A 13,593-nucleotide genomic window follows, 5' to 3' on the forward strand; every position below is an offset into this window, starting at 1 on the left:
ATCTCAAAGTTATCACAAATCTCAAAGGTTATCATTAGACTGTCTCGTATATTGTAGGACTTTTCAGGGTCTTTAACACACTCACATGCATTGTGAATCTCCAAGGGGGTCCTGCAAACTTCAGCACTTCCCTAAGTTATATAGTCAAAGGAGCTTTTGTCATGAAGCATCTTTCTTTAGGACTAGCTTTCCAGGAGAGCATCCTGGAAAGCACTAGATTAAGTTAGTGTGGTCTCCAAGCAACCTCTTTAAAAATTCAAATATCAGGGCCAGCCCAGTGGCATAGTGGTTAAGTTCCCATGCTCCCTTTTGGTGGCCTATGGTTCACAGGCCTGGATCCCGGGCGTGAACCTAGCACTACTCAGTAAGCCATGCTGTGGCGACATCCTACATAAAACAGGGGAAGAATGGCACAGATGTTAGCTCAGAGACAATATTCCTCAAGCAAAAAGAGGAAAATTGGCAATAGATGTTCAGGGCCAACAAAAATAAGTAAATAAATAAATACCTCACATAAATAAATAAGTAAATATCACTGACACAAGGGGTGAACATATTAAGACTTTATTGGTCACTGACACCCTAATTCGGTTGCTTATGTTTATTTTGACACGACACTGAGAAAATGTGAGTTGGGAGAGAGGAGGAAGAGACCATTTGGGAGGATGGAAGAGGAAAGATCTGGATGGTGTACCGCCATAAAAGGTTCTAGGTAGGCAGGAGGAGTGTGATGACTCTGGTAAGCTGGAAATGATGAGGAAGAAAAAGGTAAAAAGAGAGTCAGGAAACATTGTGGGTGCTTCACAACCTAGCCAAGGAATTCCAGCATTCATGGAAAGCCTAAGCAATTATTCGCGGTATCCAACTTCATGTACTTTCAACCAGTGCCAATCTGACATCAACACTTAAAATTCCCCTTTCACTCACCCTGCCCATGCTTTCAAATGAACTCGAAACAAACGAAAGGAAATTGCAGCTCATTCATTGGTCTGGTTGCCAAAAGTTACAATGCGTCCAAAAAATTCATGAAAAAGGTCACAAGGGCCATAAATTCTCAGTGTTCTCACAGTAGACACACATTAATGTCTAATGTCACTAAACACCTGTCCCCTCTCTCTTACCAAAGCATCAAAGACGAGGATGTCATACTCATTACTTTGAGAATGCTCCATCATGATGTTGAAGAGGGCATCCAGAGTGTCCTGGAGAAACTGGACAAAATAAGGGAGGTCGCATTAAGAAAGAGTGCAGATGACCCAGAAATCCCACCCCTCAGTGTATCCCCAAGAGAAGAAAAGAACACATCCTCCTGAGGGTGTGTTCCAGAGGTCCAGGGAGATTTATTCATAAGAGCCAGAACTTGAAGCAACCCAATTATCCATCAACAGAAGAGTGAATTAATATATGGTGACATTTTCACACTACAGAATTCTGCACAGAAATAAAAAAGAGCAAACTACTTCTACATGTAACAATGAGCATAACCCTCGTGGGAATTGTGTAGAGTAAGATAAGTCAGACCCAAACATGTACATTCTTTATTACTGTATTTTTATGAAATTCAAGAACAGGCAAAACCTATCTATGATGATGGAAGTCAGCATGGGGGCTGTTGAGAAGGGAAGTGAGGGAACCTACTGAAATGCCAAAAATGTTCTGTGTCTTGATCTAGGTGGTGGCTATATGGGTGTGTACATGTGTAAAAATACCTTGAACTGTACTCTTAGGATAAGTGCCCTGTACATATTTTACTGTATGTATATTATACTTCAATAACAAACATTTTTTAAAAAGAAAAAAGATGCAAAAGAGAGACAATGGAATTTCCTTCCAGATGACTTCTCCAAACTGCCCAAAGGTGAGAGACTTTGTGAAAGGACATCTGGGGAATTTCTCTGTCGTTGCTGAACCAAGTAGGAGGGTCAATAGTGCACATTTAAAGCATTGATCTGGAAACTCTACCACTGCTTCAACATGTATGGGCAATTGACTAACATTTGATACCTTTCCTTCCTAAGGGATGGGTCGATGCTTCCTATAGTCTCTGAAAACAGAGCTACCACATACAGAGGTTTAATCTCAGAGTTTCTAGCTGTACCAAACTCCTGATGGAAACAAGATCGCCAGCACCTCTGGGAAACACTTGTCCCAATTCATAGTGCTGGAGGGGAGAGTTGCTCTAATTAGATCTGCGCTTCAGACACTGTATTCTCCACTACCATGTGGACACAACCACATGGTTGACATTTGCATTGTTTTCTGCTTGTTTCACTTAAAATGTGAGACTGATGTCTTTCCCTTTTTCATGTTTAATGCAACATGCTCTCCAACGAGCGGAAACCAAGAATATTTTCTATTTCTAACAGTAATGAGGAGGTAGTATGAAAAGATCATACTATTATAGCAACTCATAACAACAAGAATAATTAAGTTACTATTTATTGAATTTTGTATGTTTTTTATGTTTTAGTTCAATTATTGTGTACCACGTGTAAGAGACTATGCTGACTAATTTTTAAATATTATCACCTTGAATGCTCACAACAACCCTGTGAAATAATGACACATTAATAATATTATCACATAAAGTTGGCAAGTGGGTGAGCTTGGATCTACACCTAGGCTGATCTATTTCCAGAGACTGAGCACAGGCACCATTTTCTGCCACTCAATATCATTGAACCAAATCACCCTCCAGATTTCCGAGTAAAGGTTTCTCATGACAATTGGCAACACTGTGTCCCATCATCAGAGCAAAAGCCCCTCTCCTTCAGCACTTCATTTCTCCCCTGAAGTCACCCATGATTTAAGGCTCTGGCACTGGTGGGTGACTACAAACAAAATGAAGCCCCACTGACCTTCACCACCTCCTCTCCATCGACGATCTTCAATTTCTCTAAATTCTCCTGTAGCAGTTGAGGCTTCTTACGCCACTTCAGCAAACCCAGCAAGCCCACTAAAACAGAGTCCCAACAAGCAGAATTACTACCACTGAACTAAACTGTCCATATTAGGACCCCCCTGGACTTGCACATGAATACACACACACATGCATGCATACACACACACGTGCACACACACAGGCACACCACACACACACACAACTCTCCATGGTTCCATTACCGTTCTGGGTGAGCTTTGTGGAGCACACTAGGGTGGAGATGGAGAACACATCCCGGGAGCTGACAGAGAGCCCCCCGACACTGCTGGAGCTTCGACTCAAGGTGGTCGTCTTGTTTTCCACATGGTGCCGATAAGAAGGAAGAGTCAGGTAAGCGCTGGCATCCTCCATCTTCTTGCTGTCCCCCTGGAAACAATACCTTGATTACTTCCCAAGCCATGGGTACATGCCCAACACCACACAGAGCTTGCAGTGGCCAGCTTACACATTATAAAGTAGGGAAGGTCAGAACTAGGAAAATCATCAGAGAAGTAATAAACATCAGCTAGTAAGGCAGGGCTGTTTTTCCACAAAATAGGCAAGAGCCCAAGGTTACATTAATGGAAAAAGGGTTGGTCAACAAGTTGAAGGCTCTGTGGCCTTCATTAATGGCATAAAGGGAATTGAAGATTCCCAGACAGGCCATTTTAATTCCTCCTAAGTTTTTTCAGATCTTAACACATGCCCACCAGCAAGACAGGAATCAGTTTAAAGGAGAAGTTAACAGCAAAGGCACTAGAGTCTGACAGTCCTACGATCTAGACCTTGTTTTACCATTCACAAGCCTGGGTCATCTTGGATATATTCCTTGTCCTCACTGTGTCTCATTTTTCTCATGATTAAACTAAAGATAATCACATTATCTACTTCCTAAAAATTTTGAGCAGACTAAATGGGCATAATGCATATGGAGCTCTGAGCAGAGTTGATAGACAGGTAAGTCCCTTGGCTGCTGGAATGAACAATTAGAGTTAGGCATTGTAGGAGTTAACAATTATTGAGCCCTTACTCTGTACCAGATGCTGCACTGACTGCTTTATATGCTTTAGTTCATTTCAATTAAGCCTCACAACAGTTGTTACTGCTGTAAATACTGTTATCATCCTCAGTTTACAAATGAGGAAACTGAGGCTTAAGGAGGGAGAATAACTTGAAAACTGACTGCAATAGGGCCTCTGTTCCCAGTGAGTTCACAATCTGTTGGGGGAAGAGCGGCTTTTAAGCCAAGAACGACCTTGATGTGTCATAAATGAGAAAACAGAGGCTGTACAGAGGAAAGGGGGTTTCTGGAAAAGTCAGAGAGACTCAGAGAAGAGTACTATATGACGAAGCCATGATGAGCCTCTGTTTGCCATGCAGACCACAGGCAAAAGGGCAGTTTCAGCCTCCAAGGTTGAGACAGCCAAGGCCAAGGGTTTAACCCCTGTGCTGACCACTTAGCCTTGCCCTGTTTCATGGCCACCTGCTTTGCCTCCAGCCAGGTGCTAGCAGAGGCATCTTTCTGTCTGTCACAAGAGGGGTTGTGGGAAAGCATGCGGGTAAGATCAAGGCAAACACTACCCCACTTCTTGAAAACAGTGCAAGTCTCATGATGTAAAAATAACCATGGCTGACATCTGTACCCTTTACACATGGCCTTTTCACATGGGTCACCTCATTGGTTTGTCATAAATATTATCATCACCACTCAAGAAAAAGAAAACTTAGACTCAGAAAGACATGTGAGATGATTCCAGATTTAGTGAATAGCAGGATCAGGACCCCAAATTCCAATATTTTTCCATTGGCTACAAGTGAGGCATCTCTCAAATGTTTCTTGCTGGTCTTCTACACATCCCACAGGAGTCCTTACAGAGTAAACAGCCCATTCTGTATGTAACAATAATGTTTTCCATTTATTGAGGGTTCCATGTACCCATTATTGTTATGTTTACAAGAACTGACTCATAAATCCTCACAATTATTCACTGAGGGCTCATAGATGAGGAAACGGAGGCCCAGAGAAGTTAAGATTTCATAGAAGCCCACGCAGCTGATAAGTTCTAGGGTATATGATTCTGGGGTCAGTGTTATTAACCACTAAGCAATCCTACCATCTCCCCTTTGGCTTCCTGCACCTCCCTCACTGCAAAGTTAATTCCAGCTCATGGTACCTTTAGGACAACTAAGTCGTGGCATCCGTCATGCAGAGTGGTCCCATCTTCCTTCATCAACTTCACATAGGACATGGCAAAGTTCTTTTCTCCTCTATCTTTAGCTGGAAATAGCATTGTGAGGTCAAGAAAGAAAATGATACATAGGCCACCCAGCTACACCACTTCTGTCCCCTTAGAGTTGCTGCAGAAATGCCATTTGGTTGGGTACTCACATTCCAGGGATGACCGATGTCGAAACATGAATCGCAGATGGATCTTCTGCATGTCTTCAATAGGGACAGCCACCTTAGCAGGCAGAAACCAGAGCTCAGGAGACAATGAGTTAACAGCCCTCCCCACTCCGCCCTACCCCCCAAAAGGCAGCCTGACCATTTAAGTGAGAGTGCCACCTGCTGATTTATTACCCATCCATCAAGCCTGATGAACTGTAAATAAATTACATAAGAACTAGCTACGAAGAGAAAATAAAGTACCAAATGTAATCCATTTGGCAAATTGCATTCCTAGCCAATGAAAAGAAGTCCGTAAATTATAGTGAGGAAAAATGAATCTCCCCAAATTGATATAAAAGTCACATAATTTTAGCACAGAGTTTGAAGCCCTGCAAACTGCATAATGCACGTTTTCCTCACACACTCCAGGAGTTCTGGCAATTGCAGCAAGGCTTAGCAAATTAACAGTGGTCCTGAGGGGGAATGCTTGAGGACTCCCATTTACGCAAATTAATAAAAATGCTTGAATCCAATAATATTTGGGGAAATCCTAGGGCTCATTCCCATCCTTGGTTGGACGCATGTCCAGATGCTTTGCCCCCGAGAATACTAAGCCAGGACAATCATTCCCTCGTCAACCCCGGTTCACCGTCAGGTGGGTATCTGCGCCCTTGGCCGAGATGCTTCAGGCCTGGCTCTGGACCACTCCACCTCCCAAAGCCTGGGAGATCTCTCCATAATGTGCAAGTCAGGCCAAAGCAGAGAAGCCCAGCTACCTGGGAGGAATCTACTTTGATGTTTAGAAGGGACAAGTTTACACTGTACAGATGACTATTAAAAGCCAAACAGATGTATACTTTGGGGTAATTTCTGCTCCAGAAAATGAAATTTGAGCCTGAAGAGGTCCATAATTTGTGTGTTTTAGACAGAGCAAACAAACTGAGAGCCTCACAGACTGCTGCAGTTCAATCCATTCTTTCACTGCATATTGAATGGTTCCTCTAAGCTACAATCATGTGAGGTGCTGGCCATGCTCAAGGAGTTCATGGTCCACATGGGGCGACACATAGTTCTAACAACCATGTGACAAGTGCTAGCAAAGAGATATAACTGAGGTGCAAGAGAGCACAGAGAAGAGAAAAACAACCTGGCCCAAGAGATTTCTGACCCTAAAGTTGGGCAGGTCATCATTTTGAAGAGGGTGAGTAAAGAGAGATCCACTGAGGGAAATAGGAATATAGGTGACAAGGCAAGAACCACGGAGGTTTGAATAGCTATCTCCAAAAGAGAAGTAATGTGAACATCTTGAGTTTGGGTCCAGGGCACAGGGTGAATAAAGACTGATACTAATTATAAGGCAGAGAGATTTGATGCTGTGATCAAGCTTCACTGTTCACTAAATTAATTTCGAACTTCTCTTCCAATGCATCAGACTCCCTTCTGCTTAGTGTAACAATGTGATAAGTGAATATTTGTGATTGATGCCACTTCTACCTAGGCACCCTCCAATAGGGTGTCTTTCAGGTCTTAAATGGCCTTGTATAGCCTCACATTTGCTCAGAGCTTTGTCACTCCTCACTGCTGAGTAGCATGACACAGCTTCATGGATGGGGCACTGTCCACAAGAGTACTATCTGACAGTTCCATGCTGGCTAGGTCCTGGGACAGTGAATGGTGATCAGGAGAACAAGGGTCTCCATTGGGCTACCATTTCCACTGCCTGACACACCACCAGACACATGCTAGGGTTATTGCTCCAGATCTGAAGGAAGTGTCTCAGAGCCTCTACGTACACATTTGTGGCTATCATTACCATTGTTATTACCTTGACTGTTTCCATCCATCGTGGCTGCTTGACTTGATAATACACAACGGACCGATATTCACTCATGGGCTTGTCCCCAGCTCCCACGCAAATTGCATTCTAACCCAAGAAAACAAAGAGAGAGAAAACATTACAGAATTGCCATTTTCTATGCTTGGGAAATTTTGGTCCTAAGGCTAAGACTGACCTCAGAGTCTAGGAAAAATTTGCCTTCCCCAACCCTTCTGCCAGGTACTCTTCTACATTACAGATCTATACACAAACATCCCCAGCACCAGGAGTGACAGCTGCTTAACTATAGAAATTCTATTACTTGCATTCTGGAAACCACTGGAGCACGCTAGGCATTGACATGGCTGCCTTATTGTAAACGGTAACCAGCCTTGGAGCTACTGCATGCTGCCAGTCTTATTAATCCCATTTGTTTCCTAAATCTGAACGTGCACAAAGTTTACAAATAGGCTCAGATCAGCCAAGCAGCAGCTTGTTCTGATGGATTTCTGATGCTCACACAACAAAGTGTCAGCGGGAGCTGGGCAAGGGGAGGGAGCTCGGGCTTTAGACAGACACTCGGGCAGAGGGGGTCAAGGGAGCCCACAGTTACGGAGCATCTTCCAGATACCAGGTCCTTGTGAAGCACTGGGACACCAGCACGAGTCAGATATTAAACCTGACACAAGCCTCCACAGTTTAATGGAGAGACCATTAGATGAGCAGACAAATCACTAAGCAGTGTGATGTGGTGACAGACATATGTATTTACTAGTAAGGGCACAGAGAGGGCACACTGAAGCATAGCCTGAGGACTCAGGGAAGATTTCTTGGAGGTGATGACAGTTGAAGATCTTGAAGAAAGATTCTGAGTGGGCTTTGAGCAGAGACGTGAGAAGGACATTCTGAGCAGAGAGTGAGCACAGAGCAAGCATATCTATACAGGATATTTATTCTTTGCCATAAAATTCACCTTCAGAATAACAAGAAATTATCTTCTAATAGAGTGTGCCAGCCCCTAATTCTGTCTCTCTCTATTCACTCCAGCTGTTGGGCCCCAAAACAAGATCTGAGCTAGGGTCACCCAGAAGGGGCCTAAGTGTGGTTTTATACCAGACGAGCAGATTTTAACCTCAAATCTCCAGAGATCCAGGGACATGAGGATTGGTTTTGGAGGCCCAGGCCCCAAAATTGCAAACTTGTGTGCCTCTGGGCATTTTTATGGTGAGGGAGTCCCTGCTTCTCACCAGATCCCCACCAATTCTCCAACAGGCCCTCAGTGCACCAAGTCAACCTGTGGGAAGGAGAGCCCTGCCCCTCTCACTGGAAGCTCCCTCTTCATTTCTGAGCTACAGGGAACGAGTGCACTCAGTTTCACTGTTGCCTGATGGTACTTGCAGCCAAATTGAATCCATTTGAAAATAAAGATATTGCATCCTCTTAGAACTTATCTCTAAAAAGACAAGCTAACCAGTAAACTGGAAATGAGGAAAGACATGGAACTCTCTTGGTCTTCAAAAGGATGAAGCCTTTCAGAAATTTTGTTGAGGCACTGAACTAGAAACATGCTTCCAAAGTTTTTCGAACCATTGAGGGAGTGCTTTGTGTCTAGCATTACGCTAACTCCTTTGCACTCACTACCTCACTTAATTCCACTCTCACAACTGCCTCTGATGATTACCATCATTATCCCCACTTCAAAACTGAGTAAAGTGAGGCCCCGAGAGGTTAAGCCACTTAGCCAAAAACGTAGCAGAGCTGAGACCACATCTCAGAGCCTCCGACTCTTTGTCCAGTATCCCTTCTATAACAACCTAGATACCTTCCAGCCTCCCAAGATTTATATCGAGTGACAGTTATGGGCTTAGAGTTTCTGTAGCTCCAGTGAATCCCATGTAGCTTGTAAAATCTGAAAATACACATATATCTCCGGTGAAAGTAAAATTGCTATACGGCAGGCAACTGAATCCCACAAAACTATCTTGATGATGAAAATTTTTGATTGCCTAAGCCTAGAGAAAAAAGTCTCAGTATTATTCTGAAAGAGACCTGAGATAGTACCCTAACCCTCAACACCACAGAGATATAACTGAATGTTGCCGAGTGTGTCAAGGGAGCATGGTGACCAGGGACTGAGCCCAGTGTGTTAGGGAAAATGTAGACTTGCATAATTCTCAAGTAAGCCTCTTCAACAATTTTCCCCGTTGTCCACCCCTGCAGCCCCAAATTAACAGTAAGAGACCCTAGTTGGCTTCAGGTCAGTTGAAGAAAATCTGAGTAGGATTCAGGAAGCCTGGAAGCTTTAATGCTGGCTTGGCCTTGGCAGACACACTTCTGCAGGAGAAAAAATCAGCCTCCCAGCACAGGCCCTGTTTAGCTCGTAGAAATCATCTGAGCAACAAACGACACCATGGTTGTGAACATGTTGAGAGCCAGAAGGAGTTCTACACCAACAAGGCTGCATCATGGGAAGATGCCAATTAGCATCCACAAGGCAGGAATCAAGGCAGGAGACTACTATACCTTTCTAATAATAATGGCTAGCTTTAATGAACACCTATCATGTAGATTACCTCAGTTGACATTCACAAGAGTCAGGTGCCACTGCTGGTCTCGTTTTCAGATAATCTTAGGAGTAGAGAGATTATGTAACTTGCTCAAGGTCATCCTGCTAATCAGGCTGAGCTGGGCTTTAAGCCTGGCTGCCTGGCCCCAGAGAGCATGGTCTTAACCACTACACCACACTGCCCCCCATGCCCTGCCTCCATCCCCATAAACTGGCTGGTCACAGAAGAGCAGAGTTTTCTCAGCCCAGTGTCTGAGCCTTTTTACTCCTCCTTAAACTTCAGGCTTCCACACTGCATTGCCATTTAGCTCCCTCAAATCCCTTGTAGGGCTTCAACCTGTAGTTGGTCTGCCTTCTCTGAATGATACCCTCCTTCCTGTTACAGAGTATTTACTGCATACCAGGTGCCTTATACCTACCATTTTGTTTAACCTGCAACCCCACAAGGAAGAGATTATTATTCTTCTTTTATAGACAAATAAACTTGCCCAAGATCATACAGCTAACAGCAGGGAAGGCTGGGCTTTGAACTCTGTTTGATCCCAGAGCCCACCCTATTAGCTTCTCTGTCATGGTCCCTCATGAGCAAGGTCTTTGAGACCCCAAAATGAGCCAAGGACAAGTCTAACCTACTCTGTCCTCAGGTCCCACTCTGCCAAGGGCAGTGTGCACCTGGAGCAGGAGGAGAAATCGATATCGCTACAGGGGACTGTTCCCACAGGAGGCCACCAGTACCAACCAAGAGTGTTTGAGTGTACTGCCTGACACTTAATTAGACAGCAATATTTATTTCTGCAAATAGAGAAAGAAAAGCCTCCCACGGGCTTCCTTAGCAATGTTCAATAGTTAGTCAACTGAACTCCCCCATAGCTTCCCTAAGAGATGAAACTGCAAATTATCAGCATGCCCCACAGCTCCCTCTCCATTTCAGCCCCCAGAATACCTGCTTCTACATTCATCTTTGATAAGTGCGTCTGTTCAGCCTGGTCGGGTGTGACTCTAAAGTGTGGCACAAGTGGAAGTAAGAATGGCTCCAAAACAAGATAAGATGCCTGCTTTCCTGTTAACTGTTCCTTCTAATTTGTCCTTCGGTGACATCGAAGGCAAGAGTATCAGTGTTTTAAAAAAATGAAGCTGAGGTTTAAAAGTTCTCCAACAGGTAGTTAGATAAAAATTACTTCAAAGCAAGGGTTTTTACATTCATGAAATGCAATTTCCCTTTCAGATAAAAACCCTCTGCTCTTGCTTTCTATTCCTTCAAGTGAAGTGTCTCTCACTTACTGTATTTTTCAGAAAAGTTTCAGAAACCAACAAAAATAGGATGAGTTAAATGTTTGGATTTTGCTCAACTTAGACATTAACTGGCCAGTCCTTATGAACAAAAAGGCAATTATGAGGATTTCTTTACACTTAAAAAGTAATTATGAATCTTCCCAGAATTTGATAGAAGTGGTTAGTAACTTCGTTTTTAAAATGAAAAATGAATTGGAGAATGTTTTTTAACTGTATAGGCATTATAGTGAAGTGTTTAACAGGGCCTGGAACCTGGAATCAAACCCCTACTGTGTGCCATATCCTAACTTTGCGGCCTTGGGAAAGTTGTTGCACTTGATGACGGTTTCGTTTCTCTCTCTGTAAAAATGGCAATAACAACGGTAATGCATCGTTCTTACCACAGTACCTGGCACACAGTAATTCCTCTATGAATGCTAGTTATTCTTAGGCAGAGGGTAGCAAAACCTGCCTGAGGACCAGGCCCCCAGGCCAGAGCAGATGACTTATTAATACCCACACCCCCACCCAGCTGTGCTATCTGATCACCGACTGCGGCCCTAGAGGAATATTTGCCCACGCTGAAACTTCTGCTGAGAGCTGATCTTATTTTCAGCTAAGTACTCCAAGAGGAGAAATTGAGCAGCAAAACCCTCCTACACACTGGACACAGCTGCTGACAACCTTAAAGAAATATAAGTAAATAAATGTAAACACACACGACAAATATTGTGCAGGACATATGCTGTATAAATATTTATAGCAATGCGTTTCGCATTCTTGAATACACTCTGCTGGCCCTCTGGAGACCAATTTACGAATAAGGCTTTCCACCAGAATTTCTGGCTGAGTGCTAGTGAGTTAGATTAAGTGTTGGGAATGTCTGTTTTGAGGACATCCTGAGTCTCCACACCAGCCCAAGGCTCTGCATTGATCCTTTTTCTTGCCATGAATTTTGCCTGAATAAACCAGCTCAAGTTTCAATGAGAAAAACATTTTAACTACAAAAAAGCTAACCTAAAAGCTGAGGCCAAGAAAAAGAAAAGAAAGGAAGAAGAGGTCATGAAAGGAAGGAACAGGTATTGAAAAACTGCTTTGGTATAAAGAAATAACACGAGGTCTCATTATGGGCTACTGCGCTAACCGAGCTCTAAAGGTGTAGATCACATTACTCAGCGCCATCGCAAAGGCACCTGGTATTTACAGAGCGGGATCAGGGATGGGAAAAGCAACTCTTTATGAGCAGAGGCATCCAAGAGGGGCCCTGTCCCCCAGAGCAACAGCAGGGTCCCTTACAGGTAGCGTTTTGCCATCCTCCGTGCACACACACATGATCACTTCCACATTCCTCTGCGTGGTCTTGTTGTACTTGTCAAAGTCGCCTTGTAAGAGAGTGATGTAGATGTCGTTCCTGACATCCCCTGAGGCAGAGGGAGAGAGAGAGACAAGAGTTGGAGTCTATGCAGCAGGAGAGACATTGACTAGAGGAAATAGAGAGTCAGGGAGAGAGGGGATGTGCTCCTCACCTTGATATCTGTTAATGAAAATCAGAATTGTTTGGAAAAAGCATTTTTTACCTCATCAGAGAGGCTGAAGAAGTAGGTAACGAGGGGATGGAGGAACACTAGGAAATCAATTGTAAAAAGGGAGGTAGGTGGGGCTGGCCCTGTGGCCGAGTGGTTAAGTTCGCGCGCTCCGCTGCAGGCGGCCCAGTGTTTCGTCGGTTCGAATCCTGGGTGCGGACATGGCACTGCTCGTCAGACCACGCTGAGGCAGCGTCCCACATGCCACAACTAGAGGGACCCACAACGAAGAATGCACAACTATGTACCGGGGGGCTTTGGGGAGAAAAAGGAAAAAATAAAAAATCTTTAAAAAAAAATAAAAAAATAAAAAAAATAAATAAATAAAAAGGGAGGTAGGATGGGCACAATCGGCCTTGTTTTTCTCTCCATTAAGATTATTTAATTTTCATCCTCTAGTGACACCTTCTGGGAAGGCAAAGGAAAGCTCCAATTGAATTGATGTTGGCCCATGAATAACAACCCCAGACATCCATGGATCTTTTACTGTGCAGGAGCTGAAACAATCACTTTTTGTGTATCTGAGGAACACAGAGTCAGGGATGGAGTGCAGAGGGTCTTCAGGAATGGGGGACAAAATAAGAATTGAAAATCCCACAGGGGAACGCATGAGGAATTGACATCTCAAGTAGAGCAGGCATAAAGGAATTACAATACAGGCCCCCACTGGACCACCCTACGACTGTGGAAAGAAGGGGTAAGTTATGAGAGCAGTTATGGACACAAGTCCATGACACAGGTTTAAGATAAAAAGGGAAGCTTCAAAAGAGTGTTATTATATAATTTCATTTGTCTTTCTTTTATTCTATACACATTTGGAAAATGTTAATAGTAGTGATTACTTCTGGAGACAAGGATTTGACAGAGCTTTTAACACTTCACTTTATACCTTCTCGTGCTATTTGAACATTTTACAATGAGCATGGAGTCCTTTGGTAATGAAAAAATAGTTTAAAAATTTAAGAGAATTTAAGAGAATGACAATATTCCCCTAAAGAGAATGGAATTACTCTATATGTAGTAAAGTAGAAAGGGTTTCCATTATAA

General features: G+C 43.5%; 1 protein-coding gene across 1 annotated transcript in view; it reads right to left on the reverse strand.

The window, feature by feature from the left end:
• The window catches only part of DOCK2 (dedicator of cytokinesis 2), a 411,398-nt gene that overhangs the window by 340,554 nt on the left and 57,251 nt on the right, over positions 1 to 13,593 (reverse strand). Inside the window, exons 14-20 of the mRNA XM_070569049.1 lie at positions 12,260 to 12,384; positions 7,135 to 7,233; positions 5,310 to 5,382; positions 5,095 to 5,198; positions 3,124 to 3,307; positions 2,859 to 2,956; positions 1,122 to 1,211 (exon numbers count right to left, since the gene is read on the reverse strand). Of these exons, the coding sequence (XP_070425150.1) occupies positions 1,122 to 1,211; positions 2,859 to 2,956; positions 3,124 to 3,307; positions 5,095 to 5,198; positions 5,310 to 5,382; positions 7,135 to 7,233; positions 12,260 to 12,384 (773 nt within the window). The remainder of the gene's footprint in view (positions 1 to 1,121; positions 1,212 to 2,858; positions 2,957 to 3,123; positions 3,308 to 5,094; positions 5,199 to 5,309; positions 5,383 to 7,134; positions 7,234 to 12,259; positions 12,385 to 13,593) is intronic.

Source organism: Equus przewalskii, chromosome 13 (genome assembly GCF_037783145.1).
Source record: "Equus przewalskii isolate Varuska chromosome 13, EquPr2, whole genome shotgun sequence".
Lineage (NCBI taxonomy): Eukaryota > Metazoa > Chordata > Mammalia > Perissodactyla > Equidae > Equus > Equus przewalskii.